We start from the raw sequence: 26727 nt of genomic DNA, 5'->3' as shown, positions 1-26727 counted from the left end.
TAATTTAATTTTTGACGTTCAAAAAGCGCTATGTAAGCTAATTTTGAAAAATACCTAAATTTTTGTTGTTTTTTTAATTTTGAATTATCTTCCCGGACATATCCTGAAACCAAAAGAGCGATTGTATCCTTTCGAACAAGATGGATGATGCGTCATCACCTTTCGACCTTTTACCATAAGTGGGTACGAGCTTCCTACTTCAACCGAATAAATTAAACACAAAACAATGTAACTGATGAAGTTGTGATGTCAACATCCGATCTATCACTTTATGTCATGAAAACATTTGAAAAGTTTTCGTTCCAAATACGTTCCTGACAATTCTTCAATCGTACAACTCACACAAAGGCAGAAGGTCGGAAAAATTCATAAGGGAGCAACGTATGGCATCCATATGATAGGAATCAAGAGATTACGACTGCAATAGAGCAAATGCCGTGTCATCTCAATTTTATAACACAGCCCTATTCAAGGAGAAGGTTTGCTAGGGTTATTATAGCATAGAATAAGGATAATACTACGTATAGAACGGCAACTCTCTGCTCCCCACCAGGGGCTGAGCTAGGATTACCTCACCCCCTCTCGGTCTTACTTTAGTCTTCAATCGTATCTCAATGGACATGGAAAACGGCAGACAGCGGAATTGACTCGTCACATCGTTAAGTCAAGTCAGAGGCATACGGCCTGAAAACTCTGACAACCGCAACTAGGCTACGAGCTCTCCAACTTACGATGGGCGGATGGGAACATTCATATTTCCGCAGCAATTTTACTGTTGCTAAAACGGGTTTGCTTCATTTGTAGTTTAAATTGCAGTGACGTCATCCGCTACGCGGCAAATTACACAAGTGCAGATGTCACAAATCGCATGAAACATAAAAAAAGTATAAGGCCTATGACGTACAATATTCATTTTGGTTGGTCTCAGATTGTCTAGTTAGCAATATGACTAATTACATTAAATACAAAATTACTTGTTATAACTAACTAGCTTACTCTAGGAGGAACTTTCCAGGCTATTTTTTAAGGAACGAATCTTGGAAAGTCCATTATTGTATAAGCAGATTCTGGCAACAACTCATAAATAAAAAAAATATCGATTATATCATTTCACCTTGAGGCGCTAGGTGGCGCAGCGGTAAACGCGCTCGGTCTGCGATTGTTGAAGTTAAGCAACTTTCGCAAAGGTCGGTCATAGGATGGGTGACCACAAAAAAAAAGTTTTCATCTCGAACTCCTCTGTGCTTCGGAAGGCACGTTAAGCCGTTGGTCCCGGCTGCATTAGCAGTCGTTAATAACCATCAATCCGCACTGGGCCCGCGTGATGGTTTAACGCCCGGTCTCTCTATCCATCCATAGGGAAGGCCCGTGCCCCAGCAGTGGGCACGTTAATGGGCTGATGATGATGAACAAAAAAATACAAGGTACAAGAAAGGTACGCAATTAATTTTAAATACGTAATAAATATACCGTAAAGCTAATACCCAATCTGATCTTATTGCTTAGCTAATAAAGCTGTATATCGATCGCTCGTTACCGTTTTATTGCGTTATACTCGAGGCTCGAGTGTAAACGATTTAATTGAAACGGATGGATAAGTCGTTTTAAGTGAGTGCTGGTAATGGCTTAAGTGGACGCCTGCTGTTGGAATAAATCTAGCTATTTTAAAGATATAAAATATAGCCCTCCCAGATCCTTGGGGGAGGCCTATGCCCAGCAGTGGGCGTCGTACGGCTGATGATGATGATAGCCCTCCCACCTCAATGATCGGACTGGACCAGTATGGTGGAGTATACTCAGACATCAGAACCATTTATTCAACGTAATTATCATGGATAAACTTGTTGAAGGTCAATGTAACATTTTTTAATTTACGTCATTTCGCAAAGTGTTTTGATTGAGGAGAAGAAATGTCAAGAAACTGCAACAGCAACACATCTTTTAAATCAATGAGGGTACATTACAAGTTATTTAATAGTGCTAATTCCTGTAAATACCATCTAATTTTATTTTAAGTTATAGCTGTCATTTTCTTATCCGCCGAAAAGGAAAGGGACGGGTAATCGACAAGCATAAAATTTATGGAACACACGTCAATTTTAAGCACAAATCTAAACCAACCGTCTAAAAATTTTACATCCGTCAATTACCCGACACAGTTAAGTAGACAGCACGTCAAACGGATTGCATACCAGCGACGAACCTTTTGATTCGCCCGGGTTATTCATTCATTTACTCATTCTTCCTAAAATTAAGAATTGTGAATCATCCGTCCCTTTCCTTTTCGACGGATATGAAAATGACGGATATAACTTAAAATAAAATTAGGCGGTGTCTGCAGGAATCGGGGCCAATACCTAGAGGAACACATTCAATACCAGACATTTTTATCATTTAGGTAATCATTAATCTTATAAGAAGCTTTTTTACATAAAGTAAGTTTCACGTGAGCTTTAAATTTATTTTCTGACAAAAAAATATTATTCGGTATTTTGGTTTTGCTCCATACCCACGCCGGTTGGTCGAGGGGATATCTGTACCTAACTGTGGGACGTACCTATGTTGGTAATTTACATATAAGCACGAGCGTGCGTGCGGACGTAAAATATAGATTAAAAAAAATATTTATTATTATAATAATTCTGGTGGCTTTTTGAGTTTGAATACTTAGTAGATGTGAAGTGGTTTCCAGTATTTGTGCCCGGTTAATAGCATTAGGCGCTCCCTTACATGGGACTGGGTATATGTACTGTTGGTGGTGGTTGGTATGAATACCATTGTATTTACTTCACTTATTACTTAATATACTACTGTATTTTTAGTAATAAGTGGAGTTCCGTCATCTCTGCCTACCTCAACGGGAAATAGTCAAATTTATGTGTTTATGTATAAAATAAATATTAGTAGACTAGTAAATATTAGGGAGATAGGTCGTCTTCTAACGTGTGGGTTGTGAGGTGGATTACCAACCCCAACAAGTCTGGTGTCAGGGTTATTATTGAACCGCCACAGGCCCCTGACATAACTGATGTAACGACTACGTACAGTCATGAGCAATATAATGTACCCACTTTAGGACTCTGTCGCACTAACATATTTGACATTTAGTAAGACTTACAGTTCAATTTGTCAAAAAAGTTAATGTGACGTGGTACCAAAGAGTATACATATTAATGCTCGTGACCGTACTTACATCAGCAAGTAGTAATCGGGACCAACGGCTTAAAGTGCCTTCCGAAGCATGGATCGTCTTACTTTCGGACAATCAAGTCATCAGCATGTAATGTCCTAACGAAACTAGGGACCACAAAGTGATTTTTGTGATTTGTCCCCACCGGGATTCGAACTCGAGACCTCCGGATCGTGAGCACATCGCTCAACCACTGGACCACAGAGGTCGTCGGGAGCTAGATAGTATAATATTTGTCAACTTGAGTAGCGTATATGCGAGTGGCTTTTAAAGTACCTATATCATTTCGGAGGCGCAATTTTCTAACATAAGTTCACGAAGATATTCCCAATTGCGCGAGTCAGAATTACATCCATCACAAGATGAACTGAGTAAACCCACGCTACACCGAGCTTTCTTCTTAGGATTACATCAAGCCTTATCCAGAGTTTGCGCATGCTATAACGATTTGAACGCGAAAGCTTTTCAACTGGATATATTTTTCGATTCACAGTGAGTTCTGAGGAGCAAGCTGACAAGACATTATCTATTAAAAATTAGTATAGTTTATTTGTTTTTGTACCAACTAGTGCAATAACATGATATATTAATGTTATTAATAGTGAGATTTTAGCTGCTGAGAAGTTAGCCTCAACAGACTAGATGTTGTTTTTTTTTACGATGAATATTGTGTACACTTCTAATTAGCTTACACCTAAGTACTGTTTTACTTTGTTTAATTATATCCTAACTAAATGTTATAATGTGTATAGCTGTAAGTGATCCAAAAAAAAAAACAATGTGATACGTGGCGAACCGTAGCGCACTTTTCTTTTTCTTCTTCTTCTATCGTGTGGGTTGTGAGGTGATTACTAACCCCATCAACCCTGGTGTCAGGGTTATTATTGAGCCGCCAAAGGCCCCTGACATGACTCATGTAACGACTAGGTACTTACGTACGTACGTACTTTTTAAAAAGGGACAAAGGTAACTTGAGCACCCGATTCTGTTAAATCGATAGTGTTCTTCTTCTATAGTGTGAATTGTATTTCCCTTAATCAGCGCTTATCGCTATCGAACTACTAGGGTCAATTAATTCTTTCAAATATTCTTCCTCTCAGACGACGCTCTCAGCCGAGGTTCGCGCCTAACTAGGCACCCTCAGGCCTGTTGTCTTCAATTTTGTACCGGGTGAGAGCCCTCCCCATTTGTCCGGCCAAGTAGTTAATGCCATCTGCGGCAAACCTACAATTAGTCACGTCAAAAAAAAGTGTGAATCGTGAGGTGGATTACCAACCCTATCAACCCTGGTGTCAGGGTTATTACTGAGCGGCCAGCCCCTGGCCGTTAAGCCGTTGGTCCCGGCTGTTACTTACTAATGTAAGTACGTAGTCGTTACTAGAGCCATGTCAGGACAGTGTTAAAATTGTACCATAAAATGAAGTGTATAGAATATAGGAACAAAACCGATAATTTATATTCCGGTTTTTATAGAGAAAATAAAGAAACGATATTTCCAGGTTTATTAGTTGTTGGCTGAAGAATCTGCTTATTAGATTGCAAGAGATGATTGAATTGAATTTCTTTCAAAAGAAGCGCAGTGAAGCTAGTTAGTCAGTGGATGTCACGTCGGCCCCCTCCCTCAGTTGCTTTAAATGCAGACTCAAGCGATGGCTTATCGAGCACACATTTTACTCGTACGATGAGTTTGTTAAGTTTAAAAAGTAATATTTAATGTATTCATGACACAACAATAAATGTAAATATAATAATTGTATTTAAGTAGTTCATTTTTTTTTAATGTTTCTTTAAAATGGTTTGAACTATGTAACTATAGGTATAAGTTACCTAATTACTAAGAATTTTTCATTTTTTATATTGACGTGTAATATTTTTACCAATAAATGATGATTATGATTATGATGATTAAGAGCGTTGTGCTCAAAGCCAGACCACCTGCGGCCGTTAATAACGGTTACTGTGTAGTGTCTGGACGGTGCTCAAAGTGTAAATGTGCGTGTCAGGCAAAATTGGATGTGTCAGCACTATCAGGGAAACAGAGCAGCGTAGCACGTCATAGTTATCAGCACTCATAAGGTCAGGCAATACACTCACATCTATGATGCCTAATCGAATTATAAAGTTAGTGATTATTTAGAAGATATGAATGCACTGTCTGAGAACTGGGGGGTTAAAATGGCCACTTTAAAGCAATTAATCTAAGAAAGCAATATTGCTATTTGACATTTGTTTGCATTGCGCAGTTACTTTTAAATGCGTAAATGTCAAATTGCAATAATGCTTTCTTAGATGAATTGCTTCGATGTGGCCATTTTAACCCCCCTGATATTAGGCAGCTAAATTACTCAATTGTATAACAATACTTAATGTTTTTTTTTTAAAGAACGCCTAGGGCCCAGTGTAGAGGTTTTTCTTGCAGCTTCGTTTCCCCGGCTATACAGCTTGTGAGAATCTGCAGTAGTTTTAGGCGGATGAGACGTTCGTTATGTAAAAAATGGCGATTCAAAGTGTAATTATTTTACCTACTGAATAAAGATAGAAATAGAAAAATTGTAACAAACTGTTGGAGTTCCTAATACAAATTTATTAAAATTTATTATTATTATTATTATTAAAAAATATTTATTTAAAAAAAAAGAGATTTACAAAAGTAATCTGTTACCAAAAATTGGTTTTATGAGGTAGTTTCAGAAAATCTACATATAGACAGGTAAAACAGCGGACCCTGCACTAAGCATAAGCCTGTATCGCAGGGACCCGAAAAAAAAAAAACGATTTAATATTGTTTGGTTTTGTTCGGACTTATCCAGAAGCAACAGATGCAACATTTTAAAGGTACAAAAGAAACTGGTAGGTACTGGTATGATATTTTTGAATTTGAATGGTTTTTTAAACGTGACTTTTTGTAAGCTCGCTTCAGATAGCATTCACCACTTGGCCGGACAAGTGGCGAGCGCTGAGGGTTCTGACCGGTGCAAAAAATTCAGAAAACAGGCCTTAGGGTGCCCAGTTGGATCAGTGGCTCTACCATGGGTAGGAATGTAAATTCCTTTTCTGAATCCAGTAGACACATTTCAATCAATACAATCAATCCATAATACTTTATTGCACAAGAACATATATAAAGGACATAAACATACAAATAAAACATAAGCACAATAGGCGGCCTTATTGCTAAACAGCAATTTCTGCCAGGCAACCTTAGGGTGAAAGAAGATTATTCATTGAAGCACGGGCTGGTGTAATAAACATATAATGATACCAACATAACAAAAAAAAAAGATAGTAAATAATATATAACTTATCTAAAGAAATAATATAAATATATATAAACATACACACATATATACACGCATATATACACGCATATATACAAATAGCCTACCAATATAATACATATAAGGAGAATAAGAATACCACTTCCAAGTTATGCCTGCAGGAAAAGCGCCTATATTTATGTATGCAGTCTTTTAAAGGATGTCTATTTATACGCACGGGTTATATTACAGCGCCTCTAGCGTATGGGATGGACAGATGTGTCGGAACCAACCCTCTTGGGGTGTAACGACGTCATACTAATAATGTTTGTAACGATAAATTTATAAATAAAAAAAAACTACAAGTCTTCAATAAGATATTCTGCCTATGGGTAAACCACGAATCATTCATTTTTGTAATACACTTCTCATCAAAAAAATCGAAACACCTTGCAAGTTTACGTTTTGTCAGGATTATCAGAAAAATGTGTACATTTAGGAATAAATGTTAAATGTCGTTTAATAGTGAGTAATATGAGCTTATCAAATCTTAATGTTAATGTTCTAAATTTAAATGAATTTTTCATAGGTTTCGTATTTTGTTAAATGAGTCATTTTTATTCCGTATGGAGTATAAAGGAAATGGATAAAACAACACACGTAAATGAAAAAAAAAGCTAAAAAACGTTTATTTAATAACTTGTATTCCCTCCCCGAGCTCTAATTACTGCTTCCATACGGTTCTTCATCGATCGGATGAGAGTCACGATCACATGCTGTGGTATATTGTCCCATTCCTCTTGGATTGCATCTTGCAGCTGGCTAAGTGTTTCTGGGGCAGGATCTCTTGCTCGAATTCGTCTCTTTAATTCATCCCACAGATGTTCAATGGGATTCATGTCCGGGCTTCTTGCTGGCCATTCTATAATAGAGATATCGACTTCGTTAAGATAATCTCGTACGACGCCCGCGGTGTGAGCCCTAGCATTGTCGTGCATGAATATGAAGCCGTTGCCAACAAAATGTGCATAGGGCATCACATGAGGCTCGAGACACTCTTCGACGTACCGATGACAGTTTAGTGCAGGCAGACGTGGCCCAGACACGAAAGCAAGCTCTGTCTTACCGTCGGCGCTGATTCCTCCCCAAACCGTCCACGAACCGCCACCATAGCTGACCTTTTCTTCAATGCAGCATTGTGCATAGCGTTCTCCGTCTCTTCTGTAGACCTTGTTCCTTCCGTCGATACCATACAGCATAATTTTACACTCATCAGAAAAGAGAACTTTGCTCCACTGTAGGTATGACCAATTTAGGTGCTCACGTGCAAAGTTAAGGCGCGCTCTTCGATGGTCTGCAGTTAATTTCGGCCCATTTGCTGGCTTATGCGGTACCAGTCCACGATCCTTCAACCTTCTTCTAATTGTAGAGTCACTTACAGCCACCCTTCGTACAACACGAAGCCGCTGCTGCAGTTGAAAAGCGTTAAGGCGTCGATTTCTTAAAGAAGTTGTTACAATAAATCGATCATCTCGCTCAGAAGTGACCCGATTCCTGCCAGATCCTGAACGGCGCGTGAACAAACCAGTCTCCCGATAACGTTTATAGACTCTATGAACAGATGACAGGCTTAGATGCAGTCTTGCAGCCACAACACGCTGACTAAGGCCAGAATCCAGCAATGCCACAACTTGGGCGGCTTCTGTGGGCGAAGTATCCATACGTTTTAGAACAAAAACCTTTTTTCAGACGTCCCAAAGTCACAGTATTGAAATAAAAAACAAAAAGTTTAAGGATAGGCGCCAATTTTTAGTTTTTAAACGCTAAATGTACTCCAACCCTAAACACACATTTGTCTCAAAACAGTGATTCATTTCGTTTATAAGGTAAACAAATGAAATTCTAATTTTGAATTTAGAATTTTCGCTTATTACTGTAATGGCCAAACTGCCAGCTATACATTTATGTATTTTTTTTCATCGTATGAATTCTTTTTTGTGTTAAATTCGGACAGAAACAATGAAAACGGAAGTGTTTCGATTTTTTTGATGAGAAGGTACTTACTTGGCCGTTAGAATAACATAATTATGTCATATTCCTGTCTGTATTTTAGAGGTAGTATTTAAGAATATAATTATATGAGTTTACTAAGTTTCATCCCATTTGTTATCCCCTTAAGGGATGATTTGGGAAATAAAAACTATTTTTTATTCTTTGCTGGATTTTATACTATCGCTTTTCTCGGAGATAAAAATTAATGTGTGTTTTTTCTGGATCTCAATATATTACCATAACGGCTTTCAGTTAAATTGGTTCAGCGGTATAAGCGTGAAAAAAGCAACAATTACTTTCAAAATAATATTACAGGTAAGTACCGAATTTAAAGGAGATTAAATATGGAACGGTCTTGAATTTTTGTCCATAAGTTTGCTGAACATTACCCAATTGTGGTCGTAAATACGGAACTTACGCCAGAATCTTCCCTCCATTGTTCATCTTTTACAAAACTTTGAACGGAAAGTAATAAATTTAATTTCCGAAAAAATGCTATGCGTTTCTAGAACATTAATTTTCGTCCATAAATCTATCATTTCGGAAACTTTACCGCTTAATACTTTTTCTTTTCCTATTATTTCCAACTTCGCATGCATAGGAGCCGCTTAAGAATCCGGATTTTTGTTCCTAATATTTATTATAATAACCTAAGCAGCCTAAATGTATATGTCTCACTACTGGTCACACTCTTGGGTATGGAGTATGCTCCACAACAATGCTTGTTGGTAGAGGTGTTTGGCTAGTAGCCGCGATCAACGGCTTAAGGTGCCTTCTGAAGCTCGGAATCATGTTACTTTTTCGGACAATCAGGATATTTAGCAATTATTTAGCAATGACCCAATCACAATGTGATTTCAACAATATCTCCACCGGGAATTGAATTCTGGATCGTGAATGTAACGCTTTTACAACTAAACTTATTTAGGAATATCAGGCAATGATACTCAAGCAATTTTCCTTAGCCTTCACCGTTTCACATTTGTGCGGCGAAGTAGTGAATACCATCGGAGAAACCCGATAGCACCTACCTCTTTATATTACAACCCTAAAAATTTACTGGACACGAAGTTTTATCTTTAAAGGAATCCTAAACAGAATGAATTTAAAGTACTTACTTAAAAGAATTTTAAAATAGACACTTTTTGTTGATAAATCAATCTCAGTGATTCTGATGAGAACTTTAATAATAAAAATTGCCAAAGTCGTTGAATTAATTTATGGTAACTAACTCGGCAATTTTTTTGGGCCTCGCTAACTTTAGAGAAATATTTTTTCAGTTACACAATTCCATAAACCGATTGAATCCGATACAAAAGTTGCGAGTTTACGTTTTTATCGTTGTTCGACGCAAAACGTGGAAGGGATAAAGTTTTAATTGAATGCCTTTTGCGAGCGTTCAGGTCGGAATAATACGTTACAGAAAATAAGGTTCCAAAACGATCAAGGATAAAGGTTAAAGAGTTTAGTATTTTAGTTACTTTCATACCGTTCGTGGTGTTAAGAAAACGGGAAGTTTGTACAAGTAAGACAAAAATGCCCTGTCCCAAATCACATACAAACATAAATAGCCTATATACGTATGTACATATACGTTCCAGTGCTGGGCACTGGCCTCCCCTCAATCAACCGGAGGATGTATGGAACATACTCTATCACGCTTCTCCACTGCCGGTTACTGAAGGAGTTTGGGCCAGTAGCCCGGAACCAACGGCTTAACGGCTTAAAATTCATGTAGCTTTTTTGGACGACCAGGTGATTCAGCCTGTAATGTCTTAGCCAAACAAAGGACAGTCTCACTTAGTGATTTCGGCAATGTCCTCATCGGGGACCGAACCCGGACCTTCATATCGTGAGCCTAACCACTAAACTAAAATTGTTCTCTCTCTCAGTTGCATTATTCCCGCTTAATGGTAGGGTACGTAGTCGTTATAAATGAGTCATGTCAGGGGCCTTTGGCGGCTCAATAGTAACCCTGACACCAGGGTTGATGAGGTTAGTAATTCGCCTCAAAACCCACACGATAGAAGAAGAAGATGGTAGGGTCTGCTTATTGCGTCTTTTCGGCTCACCACCCGTCACGTTAGTCAAACAGTAAAGTCGGTGAGGTGTGGGTACTTAGTTCATCTTGCGATGGAAGTACCTCTGACTACTCCATTGGGATATAGTCGCTTATATTATGTTATTCAGATAGACCGCCGATTTAATCGCATCCATAGCTACCTTTTGCGATTTACTTTTTTTGGATAGCGTTTATTAACTGATCATCTTGGGCCCGTAATAGTGTCGACTTCGAGATGTGACTTTACATCCCTCAAGTCACAGCGTGTCAACGTGACAAATCACGATGCCGACGGCGTGGCCCGGCTCAAATCACCACGTTTCACGACAATGTTACACGTTAAGACGCCATGACGTGGAGACGTGGACATATCTCATGTCACACGTTGACGTGCACGCATTCATGGAATTTTTTTTTATATATGTGACAAATAATAGTAATAACGAAAATTCCTGCGTTCTGGATAAGAACCTCTGGATAGACTGAAAATGCGGCCAAATGATTCCAGTAAAGGAGTGGTAGTGTTTGCTTCGCGGTCGACTTGGCGGGGGCACTGCCGTGCACCCCGATTAAATACATTAGTTAGTAATTCACTTAATTTTCAAAAAAAAATTCGTCTCTGGAGTGTTGGAGATACCAATTTTATGGCAACATAATGGTAACACTTACGTCATCAAAGGGTTAGCAATGGCAGCTTGGTAGGCAGCTTGTCATAGGATTGAGCATGCTTGGTTTTCTTATACCATGCGGTAAACGGTTATGCTTCCAACCTTAGCCATTATCTTTATATCATTTTATGACTTCAGTAATAATAAACATGATTGCTTTCTGACCTGGGCCACCGCGCTGAGCGAATTATCCAGGGTTACGACCAATAGACGCAACTTAGCCACTACAGGACCAACTCCGCTACGATTTCCGTCATAAATGCTTATCGCTATTGGTCCAATATAGAAGGTTGATTTTTTCAAATTCTCAGACAACCTAAGCCGAGGTTCGCGACAATCTTTTTGTACCAGATGAGCTGCATTTTTCCGTATTTTTCTAGCCAAATAGTTAATAGCATATGCAACAAATCTATTATATAAGTCACGTCAGAAAGAAAGAATGCTATCTATGCAGATCAACGTCTTACGGTTATTGGTTGAAGCTTTCAACTTGCTGTGCCACTGGGACTGGGGACGGGAGTTCCCTATATTCCTTACAATTAGAACACCACTACCACCACGTAGGAGAACCATTTTAAAGGTATATGCTTTAGTTTATGCATTTTAATCTTTACGCGTATTTAATTATTTATAATTATAAAGAATATACTTCTCATTTTATAATTTTTTAACGTTGTAGATATTAATGATTAGGTATACTTTTGGTTTCCAGCGCTCGTATCGCGACAAACAACCTTACAATAAACTCTTCAGATGGTGTAAAATTGGGAGATGCTACTGTTGAGAATTATAAAAAAAAAAAACATTTATTTCGGGTGTTTTCCCATAGCAATTGTTAGTAACAAAAGTCTTATCCTCCTAAGGCCCGGATTTCCAGACACAATAGTTAAACAATGGGATTAGTACTACTAGTAGGGCTGTGGGCCTTAGGAGGCTATATCTATGTTAGTAAAAAAATACAATTAATTAATCAATTAAATAATTATATCGTCACTGGAAAGGCAAAATTACGTAAGCGCCAAAATAGGTATTTTGGGTTTTTTATATATTCGGAATCAGCGTTTCATTCTGCGTCGATCTGTCTGGGTAGCATTGCGATACGAGCACTTTTTTGGCGCTTACGTAAATTTGAAAATAGTTGACTTTTTTCAATTCCAGTTTCTTAAACGACAAGATTTTGGTGTTTTTTTCGTGACTGCTGTATAAGTAATATTGTGGTCCTATATAATAACTACATATTAACTTTAAGTAAATTTGGCATTCTATAGTTTGAAAAGTATAATTCTATTAGTAATTTTGGACTACTGAAAATAAAAAATAGACTATGTATAAGTCATTTTTATTTACAGCTTTTAAAATAAGTAAGGCGTATAAGAAAAAAATGTCTTAGCATGTTTATGCAGTGAATGGCGTATAAGTAATTTTGACTTACAGTATTTAGAATAAGTAAGGCGTGTACGTAAATTTGCCTTCGCATTTTTATGCTGTTATTAAGCAAGTTTGTGGGCTAGCAGTAAGTTTCCCAGGAAGTTATTTTTTAACAATAGATCTAAAAGTAAAACTATTTTAGAATTGATTTTATAATTTATTAGCGACCCGGCTTCGCTCGGATGCAATGCTGAGGAAAAATGAAATTATTTACGACATCACATTAAAATCCTCAAAAATAACATTATTTCTACACTATTTATTGGATGTTATTATACATACCTATAAACTTTCCTCTTGAATCACTCTATCTACTAAAGAAAATTGCATCAAAATCCGTTGCGCAATTTTAAAGATTTAAGCGTACATAGGGATATAGGGACAGAAAAAGCGACTTTGTTATACTTTTTAAGTTCTGTCGTTTGCATATTTAGCGCCAATTTTGAATTGAGAACTCAAAATTCAAATTTGTTGGAATTTCGAATATCAAAACAATTGAAAGCATTATGATTAATGCAATTGTTTAGTCACAGCGTTGGTTTGAATCTGTCAGGTCACGTCCGAAAATGAATCTTACAAAGAAAAATTTTCTATAACTTTCGAAGAGGCCTACTGCGACTTCAGTGTTTCAAACAGTTAAAATCTCTATTCCACGATGAAGTGCCATGTCTGCGAGCCATCGAACGGTGGTATTTAGAATTCGAGCGTGGACATCCGCATTCACTGAAGATAATATCGTTGCTGTGAGATAACTAATCCTCAAAAATCGTCATGTGACATACCGAGAATAGAGGCGGTATTAGGCATTTCAGGGACAACCATTTAAACGATATTGAATGAGGCACTTGGTGTGAGAAAACTAGTTTGCCGTTGCATCCCGCATTTTCTGACGATCATAAGGTAGCCCGCGTCAGATGGTGTAAGAAAACTCTTCAGAGGTTCAACCGAGGAGAGTCAAATCACGTGTACGACATCATCAGTGGTGATGAATCTTGGATTTATGCTATTATCCTGATTCCAAACAACAATCCACAGTTTGGGTCTTCCAAAACGAGTCAAAGTTGTTCGCTCTCGAAGCACTTCAAAGAAGATGGTGGCTACCTTCGTGGAGAAAATCGGTCATGTTGCGACAATTGCACTTGAAGATCGTAGGACGGTTAATGCAGATTGGTATACCACAAGTCATCGCCGAACTTCGAAAATCTAACCCAAAGCGACGCATGATGATGCGCAGGAGTGCAGGATGCTGCACCATGACAACGCAAGCTCACACACCGCTCGTCAAACGATTATTTGAAGCAGGAAAACGTAGAAATTCTTGACCATCCTCCATACAGTCCTGACCTAAGCTCCAATGATTTCTTTACATTTCCTAAAATTAAAAAAGAAACTCTTCGCGGTCAAAGGTTCCAGTGCGGTGAAGAAGCGGCCAACGCTTTCAAGTCAGCCATTTTGAACACTTCTACTTTGGAGTGGAATAAATGTTAAATAACACCTGGTTCGAGCGAATGGAAAAGTGTATTAAACTTCGTGGTAAATACTCTTAAAAACAATAAGGGGAATTATTGAGGAATTAAAAAGACTTGACCCTTCCAGAGACTTGACTCGACTTAGAGCCACGTATGCTTGTCCTAATTCAAACAATTTTAAGCCCAAATATACTACTGCATGGTCGACTGTGCTGCCTTGCATATGTTATGTTATGTTAGTGGGCTCTGTTTTCCGCATTTAGACTCTAAGGTGGCCCATTATGCGTGTAATTGTTGACTACGTAAGCCAACCTATCTCCTTCCAGAAGCTCAGAAGCCTCCTGGGGATTTCACAGGCTTCGCGGAGCGACCCCACCCAGCGATCCACTGTGCTGCCCTGCATATTATGGACGGTGGATGACAATGACAAAATTAAGGGCAACATCCTTCTTTCAGTCATTTTGTAATATCGTCCATCTTGGATTTGAAATTTTGACATAATGACAGTATTCTACTAGTGTAGTCCTATCTTTGATACCCATATTGAGGGGGTTGTGGAAAAATATGTACCTAGTCCGCTATTTTGGAACGGCGGCCATCTTGGATTTTAAATTTTGACATAATCACAGTATTCTACTTGTGTAGCTATTTCATTTGATACCCATATTGAGGGGGTTTGGAAAAATATTACCCCCATTATGTACCGGCTGCCATCTTAGATTTATAATGTTATTGATTTTATTATATTGTATTGACATCGGAATTAAAGGTGCGTACCAAATTTCAGATCAATCTGACAACAGGAAGGTACTTAAATTGCAATATCTAATTTTGATACAAATATACCGTACGGGTTTAGCTAAATAAAACCGTTTAACCCTTTCACGGACAGAGACCATGGGTCATTGGTGGTTCATAATAGGTAGTATGGCACCTTGGAATTGGAACGTCCGTATACGTTCTGTCTTTGAAAGTGTTAAAAAGAAACTTTTACAAACAGATAACGGGTTGTACGCTATTATTTATATTTTATGAAACTTTATTTCTGGCACTTCAGTATTTTAATAGCCATTTTTATAAATCAATTGAAGTAATAAGTAGTTTAAGGAGGTATTAAGAATAATTATTTGTCTCTTACGTCTTTTTACCCATGTAAGATATTACAAAAACTTACTTTAAAGAATTTTTGGTGAACTGACATAATCAATCGATCACTTTTTAGGCAATTTTTACATAATGAGAGCAGATGTGTAAAAGTCGTTACAGTAACTTTTACTCCGCTAACATTACAGTATTATTATATTTAAAGAAATATTGTCGTTCTCGTATGCATTGTCTTAAGAGCTGTAAGTAATTTTGCTTCCAAATAATATTTTAACCAGATGGCGGTTAAGTAAATTTGCTTTACTGTAAACTGAAGTCATTTTTACGTAAGCGCCACTTTATCCTAAAATAGCAATCCAACAGTTATAATATGTATTGCTGGACATAGAAAATTAAAAAACAATGTAACCTTACCTTGACATCATCTAAATTGGATAATTGGGTAAAAAGTTATGATAAAAAAACGAAAAAATGAAACTTTAAACGGCTTTTTCTCGAAATGGCCTTTTGGCGCTTACGTAATTTTGCCTTTCCAGTGACGATATAATTTAGTGTCTTTGGCAAGTTGGACGCGGGTCCAGTGCTGCATAATAGCACTGTCCACGTCGTGCCTTGCCTTATTATGAAAAAGCTTAATTTTTTAGTACAATTCCTTTGAAAATGTTCAAACCATTGAATTTAATATCCTCATAAATTTATGTGTTTCCAGTAAGCAAGACCAACTAATAAATGGGCATCAAACCCATCCATATATTAAAATAAACATTCCTTATCTTTTCCTCGATCTTTCCCTTCATTGAGGCACTTTATCTTTCCAATTGACATAAACTATTTCCTACATTCTCCCAGCCAACGCTTTCTTGTTCTCTTGGGGACATTGTCATAGTTATCGATGGAAATATTATCTCGTATAATAGAATATTTTCGAAGGAAAATCAGAAAGGACGATGGCATCACTGTAATATAAAAGTTTGTAATGATTTCGACAATAGCAATCAATTCATCATCATCAGCCGTACGACGCCCACTGCTGGGCATAGGCCTCCCCCAAGGATCTCCACGACGATCGGTCCTGCGCTGCCCGCATCCAGCGGCTTCCCGCGACCTTCACCAGATCGTCGGTCCACCTTATAGCGGGCCTACCCACTGAGCGTCGTCCGACACTTCAGCAATCAATTAGCAAAAGCAAAAGCGCGCCAGTTAGTGCAATGGAGTATGCCTCATACTCCCATCCCCTCCAGTTGATTGAAAGGAGGCCTATACCCAGCAGTTTGACGTATAATAGGCTAGTCTTTAGTCTATTTTTATAGCCCAAATTTACATACATACATAAACACACGCATATTCCCACAGTAAGTATTCTATTTCCTTCGATCCAGTCATACTTCTCTTGCTTCTTCACATTCATCAATAGTATCATACACGCTAGCCGGTTCAGAATAGATCATACTAAGTCCTTCTAGATCTCTCACTGCCAGTCCAACCAACAATCTTCTCTCTAGGTATATACCGTTTTCGTAGTACTATTTATTATCCTTCATCCGCTCTGCGTGTTCAAATTAACAAAAAATAAACAACCATTGGCGAAATGAAAAACGTAAAATCACACTTAACTATAAGTATGAGAGAACCTTTACGTTCAAAGAGAAATGAGAAATTTCTTTTTGTATTATTGATGGGTTAGCACTTGACCTAAATCCGACCTGATGGAAAAGCTTGAAGTGGGATTCCTGGAAAGAGATGGAACGTGAAACGTTTTATATATATGTTTTCTATAATAATTAAAAATAAGTTTTCTATAATAATATTTTCTAAATAATTACTTACAGAACAAAATACGCACATAACAACGTGCGTATTTCCCGTTTCTCCATGCATACACTTTTAGTCCATGAAAAACTCGGAAAGTCCTAAAGTCTTGTGTAATTGATTTATATAGAGATATTGAGTTAATGCCGATTCCAGTACACATTTATTTTCAGTTATACCTGTCTTTATCTTATCCGCGGAAAAGGAAAGGGACGAGTAATCGACGGGCATAAAATTTATGGAACACACGTCTATTTTATTTATGCAGAAATTTAAAAAACCTTTTCCAAAATTTTACATTGGCCAATAACCCGAAAGAATGAATTTAACAGCACACGGCAAAAGGTTTGCATATCAGCAAGATGGCTATTTTATTCGCCCGGATTATTCATTAATTCGCTCATTCATTGCAAAAATAACCATTGTAAATTCTCAGTCAGTCTCTTTATGTGATTGATTATAAAATGACGGGTACTTATTACTTAAAATAAATTAAGGAGTTGTCTGCAATAATCGAGGCTGGGTACGTATTTGAATATCTAAAATTGAAATACTTTACGTAAAAATACCTACGTTCAGAATCCCTAAAATCATTATACCTAATGGTTTTTCTAATTAAATTAAAAATACCGCAAGTTTAAAATGTCAAATGGATTATGCTACCTAAGTTCATAAAGCTAAAACTTGAAATATCTACGTTTAAAATCCCTTAAATTGATGTACCTCAAAGTTTATTGACCTAAATTCAAAATACTGTTAGTATGTGAAGATCAAAAGGTATAAGCAAAAAGAAACACGACCTATTACAGTATTAAATTTTAATCAACATAATGGTTATCAAAAATAAAAGTGTAATTTTCTACTTAGTAATACAAAGGTACAGAAATAATACACTAAAGTACGATAATAACCAACAAAAATTACAACTCCGATGATAATTATACGATAATTGACTTATCTTATAAATCAAATTATTATTTAAATTAAACCTAACATATTAATCATTACAGATTTTCTGCAATAGCTCGCAATAGATCCACGTGGCTGTATTCAGGATTTTTTTTTTTTTTTTTTTTTTTAAATTTTATAAGTCCACCCTCTTTTTTGCTCGCGGCGCCCGAACTACTATTTAAGAAAAACGCTCACGAGTGATGCATCATTTAGGTATTTTGACCACTGGGTATTTTAAACGTTGGTGTTATAACTGTAGATATTTTATTACATTAGACATTTAGTCCATTAGTTTTTTTAAACTTAGGTATTTTATAAGTCGGCGTTATAAGCTAAGGTATTATAAACCATTAGGTATAATGATTTTAGGGATTCTGAACGTAGGTATTTTTACGTAAAGTATTTCAATTTTAGATATTCAAATACGTACCCAAGTATTTACATCATGTTCCCTTCACGGCCTTTGAAGAGACTTTGTAATTTTTCTTTCATACCTTTACGCAGGCGTAAAGGTATGATACCAGGGTATGTAAAGGTCTGTCTAACCTTTTTTCCGTGTTTATATTTTATATGGATTGTTGCCTAGTTTGCTCCGAGTATTGTACCTAACTACCTATCATTAGGTAAGACCACTAACATCCTATGGTAACAGAGATCCCGTCAAAAACATAAATGTGAAATGTGAGCCAAGTTCAATAATATGATATACCTATGCCTTGGTTGTTGATTTCAACGACAAAAGAAGTGAGATCTAAATGGGTGCCAAGTTCAATGGTCAGTCCTGAAATGTATTTATAACAACATATAATATAATTTATTCTACGCAGGCAGATAATTTCATTTTTTAGCAGTTCGCAAAAGGAATGCCGACCACTGGTGAACGAAGGAATGCGTCCTATGGTGGAAAGGTGTAGGTGGAATTGACAATAATGCACCTTGTGCAAATGTACGCATAAGCTTCGTGCCATTTGGCTACGCTGAGCACACAAGTCCTGGCCTGGGATCTAGTTCAAAACAGTTAATTTGTACCTACTGTAAGTGTTGTAATCCCAACCTGTTTTGTGAGCTCATAAATAAATCAGTTCGTGCAATTCCTGTGCATACTGATCGAAATGTAAGCTGTAAAACATTCTTTCTTGCAAGGTCATCTGCACAAGTGATGGTGATGATGCTTCACAGTCAATTTCGACTACAGCGACAACAGCTGGTGGACTCATTGGCGGTTGTCATTCAAGAACTTGGAAAGTCTGCTCTCTGGTGTGCTCTGTGATGGCTCGTATAGCCAATTTTATAACAATCTGCACACGTACCTTAACATAAATGGAGTTCTAAAATGCAGTCGTGACGCGCATTATCTATTTATAATCTAATTTCAAAACTAAGTGTCCAATTTATCCTGCAAGAGTCTCCATTAAGAGCTTACAAGTAGCTAAAGTCACTCCAACGTGTGAGCTTTGCATAAAGAATAATACTACGTATCGAACTGACACTCTTCACTCCGCGTCCCACACCAATTTGTATCGATGCCGAGATATGCTCCGCTGGGTTTCACTTTAGTCTAAATGGCGGTTGGTTCAGGAGTAAGGGAGCGCAGGCAAACTATGTCTATCTCACTCGCACTTACCCATTAGGCGGCATGAAGTAAGAACGAGGTTTGTGTTGGAGTGTTCACGTGCTGTGGTAAGAGCAATAGCTACGTCACTGCGTTACGACATCGTTAACGAAGACCTTGCTTCGATACTTTGACTAGACACCTCAATAGCATGCAATTTCCTTGACACAAGTGGTCTATTCGCACGGAACGGCAACGTCGCGCGGACGAGACACTGCAACGTGTCCTTCCACGATAACAACGTTCTGACGTGGTCATGTGGCCAGGCGGCATAATTGCATTGAAACTGCAAACCGACTGCAATCAAACTACAATGGAACCGCATTCTAATACAGTTAGACAGTTTTACCAATTTATACGTTAGATACAGCTCACCAAGCAAACCCATTCTAAAATTTGCACGTTGACGAACGATTACCATAGAGACCTGTTGCAAAAACAAACAAGCAGGTCACAGTTTTACTTGTGTGCCTTTGGACTTAGGGCCTGACTGGTCTAACCATTGATGCGGCCGATCAGCTCGCGACAACAAATACTTCAGAATATCAGGACTCCGATACTGCGTAGTCGGACGATTTGCCTCATGCACAGTTTATTGCTATTAACACATTAAAATCGATTAAAGAATTAATCGATCTTAAATGAAGGTACCTATGTAGATTCTATTAAGCACTTTCTTCGTATAATTTGAACCTTAGTAAACAACTAGATAATGATGATGAAAGACTAAGTAAACTCCTCGCCTTAAATAGTACATAAAAGCAAAAATCAAAGCATTTTAGTCCATTAGCAACCTGATACACCCTCGTTCTTCGTTCTATAGCCTCCCTCCAATTCGGTGTTTATTGATCGCTTAAGGTATTATATTACGTTAGGTTGTGGTTTTTAGTCTGATCTGGAGGTCCAGGTTTGATTCCCAATGGGGACACTGTCGACCACTAAACCACTTTGTGAGGCTGTCCTTTGCTTGGCCAGGTCTTTGCTGAATCACCTGGTTGTCCGATAATGAAAGATGATTCCGTGCTTCGTGGGTATCTATATCACTAATTTAAGATTTAAGAGCCACGCTCTCGTCAGCGTAGCATTTTCCATGCTACTTTTTAGGAAAAATTATGGCAGTGGTTTCCCTCTTGCCTTCTGCCCCGCAGTATTCTGTCTGACGCAAGTGAGATGGCGCCAAAAGTAGTTTATTTCAAAGCCGTACTAGGACTTTGGTCCTCCGCATCTGAATAGTATTGATAGTTACGCTACTGTCAGGTTCCAGGTTACAGTCCCTGTGACTTGCCCCTTCCGTCCTGCATTACCATACCGATGGCTCCTACTCTGCCTCTACAATCGTTGAAGTCTTCAACCAAGAGTCCTACGACAAAACTTCTGGAAAAAATGGAATTCGTCAAGAGTTCTGGCCAAGAGTTCTACGTTATACCTCGTAGGTCTCGGTCCCTATTCGAACTCAGCCACCATCATTATTATAGATAAGGTAATTGCAGACTAATTGCTTTATCGCTTTTAAAATCCACGTTCATTGTTTCTGGGGTCCCAGATGCTTATCATTTAGAGTGTGGAAATGACCTTTATTCAGGGCAAATTTTTACCAGTAGGTGCTTTAGAGTACAAAGGTTACCTACTTCAACTTTTAGTGTCCTGTTTTTATGCCCAGTTTTTAATTAAAACCAGTAATAAAGTTAATTGAAAGACTCCCTGTGTCATTTTAATTTAAAATTCAAGCCATTACTGACTTTTTTAAAGTGTATGTAATTGCTTTAGAGCAACAAGGCCGCCCATTTGTATTGTTGCTAAATTTTTGAATGTTATGTTTGTATGATTATTTTTTATAATTTCAGCTATGATGTCGGGATCTCTGTTGATTTTCTTTAATTAAATTAAAACACGATGTCGCTTGTTATTCAAAGGCTGTCTGGGAGTAATGCCGTCTGAAATAAAGCTGCTTTTTATAAAAACTATTTTATTGTAATATTTCCGTTTCTCTTTTCCTTTGTGTGCTATAGATAAAATATTTTATTCTTTTGTGTAAACTTCCCTTGCAGAATTCGATACACAAAAAATTAACACCAAGATCAAAAATCATCTAATTATCTTATAGGGCGTCGTAGGTAGCTAAGTCCTATGTAATAGTCTGTTGCCTATAATTTAAAAAAAACAAAACACAATTTATATTCTTAAATAAAACATAATACTGCACCAAAAATAGAATTGATTTTGCTTACTCGTCGGTACTGAAGCTGTAACCCTGTCAACACTGGTAAGGCTTCCCTAGCCTTACTTCTCGACCACTTATGTCACTTCACAATTTATCCGGTTACTCGACTGAAGCTTTATAATATTTTCTATTTATAACTGACTACAGAAGACTTCCTTACTTGGCATCGATGGCTCCTTTCCATATTTAACGGGTCGTCTGTTATTTGATTTGGGTTCGGCGCGATGAATGATATTTTATAACCTCTTAAATTTGCATACAACAATAATATACAGAGTGTTAGTAACTGAAACTTCGAGGGATAATCCAGACCATGATTCTGAGTTGATATCAAGTGGAATTTTTATTTAAGTAATTGGGAATTTGTTATAATAATTTTATATATATATTATTATTTCAAAAAGATTTTAAACAAGATCATTAAATCCACCACAGGCTTCGTCAAAAAGGAACTAAAAACAAGAATAAACCATAAATCCACAAATGTTTCGTGTTTCGTGAATTTTCCATCACAAATGTAAGGAACTAAAAATAATTTTACAAAACACTAAAATTTTCATGAATTTTTCGACGGAAAATTCTACTTAGACTCAGAATCAAGAGCTGAATCATCCCCCTAGGTATTCGTTGCGATGTCACTTACACCCTGTATGACGATATTAAAAATACGAGGTTCTTTTGCAGCTTCTTTTCCCCGGCCATGCAAGTTGTGAGAAGCTGTAGTAGTTTAGGCGGATGTGACGTTCGTTTTGTAAAAAATGACGTTTCAAACTGTAACTATGTTACCTATTGAATAGAGATATTTTTGGATATGATTTTTTTAATACAAATGTATAAAATTTACATACGTTGACTCCAATATCAAGATAGAAGTACCTATTTAAAATTAATATCAAAACAGAGAAAAAAATAATTAATTAATTAATAAAACCTATTCAAATAATCGGTACTTATACCATCTCTGTATTTTAAACGCATCTTTTGCAGATATTTTGTACGACAATTCAATTGCGCTGTATTGTCTCAATCAGTTAACTTACTTACAGAAAAAATTGAACGTAATTCCTTTCTTGCAAACCATACGACTAGCTGGACGAACTATGAGAAAGGCCAGACCACACGATCCGTTGCGGTTCCGTTGCGATGCCTCAGCTGTGAAGTTCCGTCATTCTACACACAACATATACTATGTCTATAAGCGTGACATGTCGTAAATTTTTAAGTAAGTATGTATGTGGAATGTCACAGTAATTATCTCAAAACCACGGAAGCGCCTCTTTGAAAAATCAGATTCTGATGGGTTTTTATTCAACAAACATCGATTTCTTTCAACTATTTTTATTCCGGGTAAAAATAATACCACAATTCTTTACCTGGTTTAAAACTAGCTCTGTGCATTGCGAGGTCTTGTTAACAAAAAACAACATCCGAATATGATTTTTCAAAAGCGCTTACGTGGTTTTCAATGTAAGGCTGCTATATAATTATAAGCTTACTAAACTTATTTTACATTTAATGCAATGTGAACGTCGTGGAACTTAGTAGGTTAAATTTATAGCGTTGCTACGACGCAACGGAGTCTTTTCAAACGTGTTCCAAGTTATAAAGAGTTACTTTTTGAAATTCAATTTTAGTACCTTTTACCCTTTTGAGGAGCTCAGCGGTAAACGCGCTCGGCCTGTGATTGTTGAAGTTAAGCAACTTTCGTAAAAGCCGGTAATAGGATGGGTGACCACAAAAAAAAAAAGTTTTCATCTCGAGCTCCTCCGTGCTTCGGAAGGCACGTTAAGCCGTTGGACCCGGCTGCATTAGCAGTCGTTAATAACCATCAATCCGCACTGGGCCCGCGTGATGGTTTAAGGCCCGATCTCCCTATCCATCCATAGGGAAGGCCCGTGCCCCAGCAGTGGGGACGTTAATGGGCTGATGACGATGTTGACCTTTTACCCTCATTTGTATTTGGTAAATTATTGATTCTTTCTCACAAAAACTCCGAACAAGGGACAAGCGTGTTACTTTAACTTGTCACTTTAAAAGTAAGATGAGGCAGTAAACATTACTTTTACGATGTCTTTTTGATGTTTGCTTGTTATAAAATAAATAAATTATGATTTTTAAACTGCTTAACGAACACACTTTTTGGGAACAACATGCTACCAAAGTTTTATAATTAGCTTTCTTTTAAACTTATAATGACGTCATTTATTCGCATGATAATGTTATACTTACCCACTAGTACATAAGTAAGTACCTTGTATTCTGTAATTTTGGGTTTCGTTTCTTAGAAAATATTTTTTTATCTACTGAAAATCTGTATTTCAGTTTGCGTATTCTATCGTGCGGGTTTTGAGGTGGATTACCAACCTCAAAACAAACTTCATAAGACGATCCACCACAAAAAAAAACGATTCTGGTTTTTTCAGGAACGTGATATTAAAAATGACGGACGTCATTTAACATTGTATCTTAGTTGCCACCGTGAAAAATGACGATAAAAAAAAAACAAAAAAATACAAACGGACGGCTCTCGTGACAAAAAGCTCTATAAAAGTATTTCAAATATCAGTTTTGGAATCCTATGAATTTATTTATGAATGCAAATATGAATTTCACCTGTGCATTCACATGTATGCATGCATATTCAGCTAATCCGCAGGCGAGTTGTCCTCATTAGAATATTAATTCCTAGCATAGGGGTGTCATTTTATAGAGCTTCTTCAATGCCATTTCACGCGACAGAAAGCGATGAAATATAAACAGATGAATAGCGATTCGTAGGTAGGTAGGTACCTAGGTAGTTAGGTAGGACAGGTAGCGGACCCTGTGAAAACCGGGATAACGCTAGGAAGATGATGATGAATATTAAAAGCAATGAAATATTAAAAGATGAATACCTAATGGTTCGTAGGCAGGTAGGTAGGTAGATAGGTAAGTAGGTAGATAGGTAGGTAGGTAGGTAGATAGGTAGGTAGGTAGTTTTAGGTAGGTAGGTAGATAGGTAGGTAGGTATGTAGGTGGACGCTGATAATGAATAACGTTCGTAGTAACGATAACAGTTCGTAGGTACTCCGGGCGAAGCGTTGTAATTTTTGAGTTTGAGTTCATGTTTACATAGAATAAATACTCTGCGCAGCGCAGTGCGGTTTCATACACACTCCCTTTTCCTGAGTGGTTAGCCAAGTTTCAAGGCGTTTGGAGAGCGTTGTAATTCGAATGAATCGAGATGACCTTGACGTAAGGTGTTGATGTAATTCGGACGGGTTATACACACGCTTACGTTATTGCAGTTTGGCCAACTCCTTTGGCCCAAAACACTTCGGCTCTACGTGTATTGAATTGTATGTAAGTCTCTTTAAAGACGTAGTTGCACTTGCACCACGTCTAACGTATCTTGAAAGAGAATCAATATTTTGTTTCTACGTCATCTTCGAATGAGGTGACTTTTCAGGCGACATTCCCCAAAAAATGGCCTGGAAAGTCCCTTATTTGTCCTACCTATTGATACAAGGGTCTCAGTCAAGTTACAACCTGGTTTGGCTAACATCCTCCCTCACCCCTCCCCGCTCCTTAACTCAATAATTGCGATGTAAAATTCATACTTTGAATTACTTTTTATCAAAATAAAACCATCGATAAAAAAACTACCGAAAAATACATTTTTTCACCCGTAAAATATGTCAGCATGCTCCATTTCATAGAAATATGGACTGGATAGTTCGTCTAAAATAGATCATAATTCTTCACAACGGCTTTATTAAAATTCATAGTGGCTCGTTTTCAACACATGTCAAAATGTCCCCGACCACATTGGGATTACAAAATATATGATAGGTATTCTGCTACTAAGCCGAATGAGCGACTTTTCAGGCTGCGTTCCCCAAAAACAATATAATAGATGGCGCTGTACAGATTTTGCTTCATTTAATCTTCTAATTTCGTAGATAACAAACAAATGCATCTTTTCTCTTTGTTTTTGGGTATAAAAGACGACCCTTTTCATTACACCCAAGCACAATTACATCTTCCACCCATTATTATTCTGATCAAAATAAAGAGAAGCAATACAGGTAGCAACATAATAATATATGTTATGTGACCCAAATATCAAGCAAGAATTATTTTTATATACGCTGCTGCCATTACAGTGCATTTTCGATTGATTATGTACTTACCCGAGTAATGGGAAAATAGGTACTTATCACGTTTAAACTGAACAATACCATCTTTATTATTTTTGGTGAACGGGCACGAGGACTAATATGTATAAATTTTGAAACCATGTCACATTAAGTTTTTTTACAAATTCAACCGTAAGTCTCATTAAATTTAATGTCCACTATGATAGTGCGACAGGGTTCTAAAGTGGTTACATCATATTGCTCATGACTGAACGTAGCCTAGAATACCTGTGAATTAATACTAAACATATATATATATATTAAAAATAAAAATGTTTGTTTTTTGTTTCAGAACGAGTGCCTGCATGCAGCTGTGACGTCACTAACCAAAAACCAAGCCGAACACTACGACAAATATAACTGTCTGTGAGTATATTTTTTGTTGTTGTTTGTTTGTATACTCTTTATTGCTTTAGAATACAAGAAAATTTACAATATTATAGCGAGTAAAATAAACGCGCCACCTATTGGTGCTAATCGCGCGCCAAATAAGCGCACTGTCCGCCCGCCCGCTCGCTACCGATCGCCATAGTTTTTGTTGTTAATATTGTTAATTTGATTTTCACTGATTTATTTTACACTATACTTTATATTTTATAGTTTAACTTCTTGAGTAAATAACTAAACAGTGCAAAGTGTTTTTATTTGAAGGACGGCTATAATATAAATATTATTATAATTTTTTTTTCCTTCTTTTACTGCGAGAAGATAAGCGCATCTGCAGGA

General features: G+C 37.2%; 1 protein-coding gene across 1 annotated transcript in view; it reads left to right on the top strand.

The window, feature by feature from the left end:
- Nucleotides 1–26727, top strand: part of LOC126375657 (head-specific guanylate cyclase) — a 143891-nt gene that overhangs the window by 44652 nt on the left and 72512 nt on the right. The window contains exon 3 of the mRNA XM_050022707.1: nt 26294–26367. Coding sequence (XP_049878664.1) covers nt 26294–26367 — 74 coding nt within the window. The remainder of the gene's footprint in view (nt 1–26293; nt 26368–26727) is intronic.

This window comes from Pectinophora gossypiella, chromosome 19 (genome assembly GCF_024362695.1).
Source record: "Pectinophora gossypiella chromosome 19, ilPecGoss1.1, whole genome shotgun sequence".
NCBI classification, from domain to species: domain Eukaryota; kingdom Metazoa; phylum Arthropoda; class Insecta; order Lepidoptera; family Gelechiidae; genus Pectinophora; species Pectinophora gossypiella.
This window is presented reverse-complemented; position numbering and strand designations above follow the sequence as displayed.